The sequence below is a fragment of the Cynoglossus semilaevis genome, chromosome 6 (genome assembly GCF_000523025.1).
Source record: "Cynoglossus semilaevis isolate Cse_v1.0 chromosome 6, Cse_v1.0, whole genome shotgun sequence".
NCBI classification, from domain to species: domain Eukaryota; kingdom Metazoa; phylum Chordata; class Actinopteri; order Pleuronectiformes; family Cynoglossidae; genus Cynoglossus; species Cynoglossus semilaevis.
This window is the reverse complement of record NC_024312.1, coordinates 6,973,853-6,979,410: the sequence shown is the minus strand read 5'-3', so window position 1 is coordinate 6,979,410 and position 5,558 is coordinate 6,973,853. Positions and strand designations below refer to the sequence as shown.

The 5,558-nt window shown below is 44.2% G+C and overlaps 2 protein-coding genes across 3 annotated transcripts in view; one reads left to right on the top strand and one right to left on the bottom strand.

Moving 5' to 3' along the window:
• Positions 1-11: 11 nt before the first annotated feature.
• Positions 12-2,325, bottom strand: LOC103379927 (olfactomedin-like). Of its 2 annotated transcripts, XM_025056440.1 has the most exons (6): positions 2,171-2,325; positions 1,905-2,063; positions 1,608-1,820; positions 1,393-1,525; positions 199-1,112; positions 12-141 (listed from the first exon to the last, which is right to left on the bottom strand). In XM_025056440.1, exons 1-5 carry the CDS (start codon positions 2,282-2,284, stop codon positions 205-207), a joined length of 1,527 nt encoding a protein of 508 aa, XP_024912208.1. In that variant the 5' UTR covers positions 2,285-2,325; the 3' UTR covers positions 12-141; positions 199-204. The 2 variants fall into 2 exon arrangements, with proteins under 2 accessions (XP_024912208.1, XP_008309873.1); XM_008311651.3 differs by lacking the exon at positions 12-141 and having other exon boundaries at positions 142-1,112.
• Positions 2,326-4,104: 1,779 nt separating this feature from the next.
• LOC103379925 (olfactomedin-4-like) overlaps positions 4,105-5,558 on the top strand; it is a 4,469-nt gene continuing 3,015 nt past the window's right edge. Inside the window, exons 1-4 of the mRNA XM_008311646.3 lie at positions 4,105-4,263; positions 4,353-4,475; positions 4,611-4,829; positions 4,915-5,068. Coding sequence (XP_008309868.1) covers positions 4,213-4,263; positions 4,353-4,475; positions 4,611-4,829; positions 4,915-5,068 — 547 coding nt within the window. The 5' untranslated portion in view covers positions 4,105-4,212. The remainder of the gene's footprint in view (positions 4,264-4,352; positions 4,476-4,610; positions 4,830-4,914; positions 5,069-5,558) is intronic.

The following is a 5,558-nucleotide window of genomic DNA, read 5'->3' as shown; positions in this document are numbered from 1 at the left end:
CACAGGGAATATTCACTCTACAGGTCCTGTTTTATTGAATTTTATTTGCTTTTTATATGAGAAAATACATGTTACATAGTGTGAATTTTAAAATCACAAGCTGTGTGAATTTTTATGAAGACAGATGCCAAAACAGCTCACGAAAATACATGTTACATAGTGTGAATTTCTATGAAGACAGATGCCAAAACAGCTCAGCACAGCTCACTGTGGGGTGCGGCCTAGTTCGAAGTGGGCCTCGTATGCCAGCAGGTAGGCGTCGTTGAACATGTAGAGCTGCTTGTTGGTGGGGTTGTAGCTCAGACTGGACACTCCTTTGGCTATCTTCTCTATGGGCACTGCCAGAGTGTTATCCTCGTTGCCTGTAGCTGTGTCGAAGGCGTAAAAGACCTCCTCACGGTATTTGTCAACGAAGCGCGTGGCGTACATCACACCGCACGCCATGAAGGCATTGCTCACCGCCTTCTTAAACTGTTGGGTCTCCCACGTCTGAGTGACATTCACCGTCTCCGAGTTGCTGTCCCAAATCAGACGGCTCACCACCAGGTTACCGTGGTTACCCATCGTGGCATAGATGACCCACAGTCCCGTCTCGTCCACTTCTATGTCTATGTCGCTGTAATCGCGACACTCGTAGTAACAGTACGGGAACTTGTTGTTGAAACCCACCTCTGTGCCTGGGAGCGTGACCCGTTTGACGGTGTTGGTTGTTAGGTCGTAGCGGCAAACGTCGGCAGAGCGGTAACAGTGGTAGTAGAGAGCATCGCCGTACAGGACGGCACTGGGGCCCTCGATGGAATTGGAATGGGAGACCGACGGAGCGAAGCTGTAATCTCTGTGGTTAGTAGACGCCATGAAGTCTTCGTACGTCTTGTAGACCCGTAGAACGTTTCCAAAAGCGTGGCTGTTGGTCAGAGGCTGGACCCAGTAGCGGTCGTCCACCTCCTCTGTCTCTCCCTCTCTCTCCTCCTGTCTATAGCCCTCCACCTCCTTCATCTGGGCCTGTTTGCCCCAGGAGCCAGAGATGGTGCTCTTACCGTAGGGGCTGACCTTGCTTATGACGGCAGCACTGATGTTTCTGAGCAGGCCTTTAAGACAGTACTTGTCCTTGCCTAGAGACAAAAAAATCATCAACTGTGAACAACACAAACTTTTTGTCGTTTTTTACTGATGGACATCAGGTTTGTTCATCTTTTGAACACAATAATAACTAAAATGAATAAATTCAGTCCTTATTCGTCCCTCAATGAGGAAACTTATAGTGTGAGTCTTTGCAACCAACACAGGCTGCCAACAGGAGGCGCCTTTTAGGTGGCTCCTCTGGGAATCAATATGAGTAAAGAATATGAATCAACAGTTTTGTACTGATAAAACTGTTGATTCCAGACCCACCTCTGAAGTCTTGGGGGATGGACCTGCAGGACTGGGCTCGGTTCTTCAGGGAGCGCAGTCTCTCTTTGACCGTCCTCATGTTATTAGTGTCAGTCATGGTCATCCTGGATACATCGCTGCGCAGTTTCACCACCTGACAGCAATTCAGAAGAACAGTCACAGATCATGTTTACTACACTGTGCTGCTTCACTCCACCTCAGTTCTACTGTCGTACATCTTTAGAGAGTTTCTGTGTTTCGCCGCTTCCAAACTCGTCGTGGAGGGACTCCACATCCTCTGCCAGGTTGCTGAGCTGTTGTTGCAGTTTCCTCAGAGCCAGGTCACTGTACAAGCCCTGGTAATGCAGGAACTGGTACGGCTCCAGCCGGGCTGTCACGTTGATGATCAGATCCCAGACCTGAGGGAGGCGCTGGAGCGACCGACTCACCTGGAAGGAAACACACAACTGAAGGTTGACGCAGGACGTGGACAATTTACAGAAATGTCATTTAGAGTCGACGTGAGAACCTACCTTTTCCTGCAGTTTGTACAGAGAATCGTTACATGTCAGAACACTGTGCATTGTCTCTTCGTACTTCACAGCAGGAAACATCCACGCGGTGGTGTCCACCTCACACATGCAGGCGTCGTCTTTCTTCACACCCTGGACACGCTGGGCCCTGACGACACCCTGCAGTCAAGAAAACATTTGTATTAATACACAATACAATGGTACACAGAAGGAAAAAAAATCAGTCAGTAATTTTGGGCTGATGTTTTCTGACTGGTTCGACTCACAGTCAGGGACAGCATCAGGAGCAGCGTCCACAGCAGCATGATCAGAGCTGGACCGTTCACAGAAAGAAGCCGTGGGTTCTGTAGTAACCTGAGCGTCCGTCTCCGTCCTCTCATATACACAGCCCAGAAACCTCTGCTGACACAGCTTCAAATCCACCAACATTGATGTCAAACTTCCCTAAAATCTGTTTCTTAATTATTAAAACCCCTCACGTTTGTTTTTGCAACAACCAGATCCTCTTTTGTTTTTTGGTTCCTCGTTACCAATTTCAAGGATTGCAAAAGAAACCACAAAAGCACGTAAAAATAGACAGATCAGTTAGTGTGATCCAGGCTAAAACAAAAAACACACACATATGTGCGATTTCTTACTGTGATTGCAATATTATTTGTAGCTCAGCTACCACATACTTCTGTATTATTGTGTGAGGTTTAGTTTAATTTTCTTCCCATAGCAACAATAGCCACATACTTCTGTATTATTGTGTGAGGATTAGTTGCAGCTTTAAACTCATCCAGTTTAGCATCACTACATAGCAACAATAGAAAAAAATATACAAATATTGACTCTTTAAAGGAAGGAGGGAAAGTGAACTACTTGTCATTGTGACACAGCCTCAGTTTTTAACCCATCACCAAAGCCAACCTGGAAGCTGGTGGACTGGAACCTGAAGCCTTATGGACCCAAGTCCACTTCCTTAACCACCAAACCACCACTGCACCACGTTTGAAACCTCAGAGTGTTTCCTAAACTGAAGTGAAGTAAAAACACATTCTTAAAAGTAAGGAATCACACCAAGGTAGAGACTTAATTAACGGATAATAAATGAACTCATAATGAGTATTTAATCTGCTCCACGCCAGGGGTCGTCAACCACGAGGTCAGGGACCAATACTTGATATATGGGCTGCTACAAGTTGTAAAGAACACTTCACCGCTAAAACAACAACTTCAAACTGCAGAAATAATCAAGACTTGGAGAACTTTGAAATGATTGCATATTTATGCTTTGTTGTTGTTTTGTTTTTTTAGAATAAAATTTAATTTCTTAAAATCAGTGAGATTAGGAAATGTGTTGTGGATTTTATAGTTTTTTATCCACAGTTTGGGTTCATTGTTAGAAGGCCAAAATTGTGTGTTTTAGGCTGTTCTAATCTGGAGAAATTCCAGAAACTAATTTTAAGAGTCTTTCTTGGTCTCTCTCTCTGTCTCTCTCTCTCTCTGTCTCTCTCTCTCTCCCATTCCCAGTCATTGGACATGACACATAAACACAGAACGAACCACAAATGGTCCGTTCACAGCGTGTGAAATCCCGTTATTGTGATCGGTGAGAAAAAACCTCTTCCTCAATTTCCTCACGTGTGAAATCCCGTTATTGTGATCGGTGCATTTTTAGAAAAAAACTCTTCCTCAATTTCCTTACACACACACACGTCTTATGTAACACAAGTTACAGAACATGAGAACACATTTGCTGATGTGCAACTAAATAACCTGTAGATAATCTGTTATGTATTTAAGTCCATTGTCAAAATAAATGCTGTAAACATTCTAAATATTTATATTTTTGCAAGATTTAAAAAATGGGAAAGTGTAAAAATATTGATAAAAGAAATGAAGCAAAACAAAAAAAAAAACAACTACTGACTGTCAAAATCCAATTTAAAACTGTTAAGTAAGTTAACAGTTTGGTAACACGGGCAACGGCAGGAAGTTTGGCCAAACAGGAAAGCTCATTTCAAAAAAATGTTTTTGCTGATTGGAGCAGTTACTCAAGGCGCAGGGTTTGAGGCAAAGATGCTTCTTGTCTATTTTGCCTGTTTATTTCTGATGTGGTGCTTTTTGTTTTTTGGAACCCCAGAAAAAGACCGGAGTTGCGTAACTCACTGTTACGAAATCCAGATTTGGAAATTCAAACCACAAGGAGGAAGCAGCACAAAGAAATCTGGCAAATCAAAAACACACAAATATCTCACACTCACTAACTCACTCACTGACAGGGTCAGTGTTCAGTGGTCAGTGTTCTCTCTGCTCCACCGCGATGCTGTTGGTTATCGTTCCACTGTGGGCTCTGCTCGCCGTCACAGAGCAGGTAAGACAACCGAGACACAGAACCACGGTCGTCTTCTCTAAAGCCAAAAACCTTTGAACACTTGTGGTTTATCGCTTCTTTTTCTTCAGTCACCTTCAGTTGAAAGCTGCATGTGTGAGTGGACCAATTCTGAAAGACCATTTCCTTTCGATCAACTCAACATGGTGGAGGCCACAGCGTCTAAATGCAACAGTGAGATGCCCCTAAAGAAGGTAACAACTCCACGCCATCTGAGTTCAACCTCAACTGCAACTGTAAAACCGACTCAGATGGGACCATATTTCTTAAAAAAATCTCTCTCTGTCTCTCTGTCTCTCTGTCTCTCTGTGTCTCTGTCTTTGCTGCAGAGTCAGGCGTTGGAGGCGATGCTCTCGGGTTTGGAACGGCGTCTGCTACAGCTGCTGGAAGACGTGTCAAAGCTGGAGAAGGAGAAGGACGAAGGTCTGTATGGAGTTCTGAGTCTACAGGTCATAGAGAACGAGATGAAGGACATCAATCAGCTGACTGACAATCTCAACAGCACCACCCAGGGACACCGACGCCTCACTCTGGAAACCAGTCAACAGGTATGCACCCGTGTAAAGATCACACTGGGAACTCTGGTGGCTGTGTCGGTGATTTTGAGATCTGCTGTGCCGTGTGTCGTGGCAGGTTAGGGAAATGAAAGCAGTGATGGAGCAGCTGGAAACGTACGACAAGCTGCACGTGGTGAAGACAGAAAGTTCAAACACACGTCTGCGCAGGGATTTGGAAAACTGCAGGAATGAAATTCATCCTGAAGTTCAACCCACTCATCCGTATCAGGGTAAATATAACATATATGGATGGCCACATGGTGGCGTAGTTGTTAATACCTACCCTGGAAGTCCCTGCACTGTTTAAGAAAAACATTGTCTATTTAGTTCCTGGAAAATTAATCTCTTTGCATGTCAGGTTAGGACAGGCATGGGCAAACTAAGGCCCGGGGTCCGGATGCGGCCCGTTCAGCTTTTTAATCCGGCCCGCCGAACCTTTCCAAATATAATTTATTTAATATATGTATATCTTTATACTTCTGCCTTTTCTGCCTTAATACTATTTAAGAAAACATTTTATATTATTGTTATAAAAATGGGTAAAACAATCCAGCGAGGGACAAAGAGAGACATGGTGTCCAGTGGAAAAATGGAGCAGGGTTGAACACTCGTAACTCCATGTTTCTTTGTATCAAGAGCAAAGTCTTGCAGTAGTTTCAGACTGGCGTCTCGGCGGTCCACTGTATTATAAATTGTCTTATTTTTTTTTTTTTCTCTCCC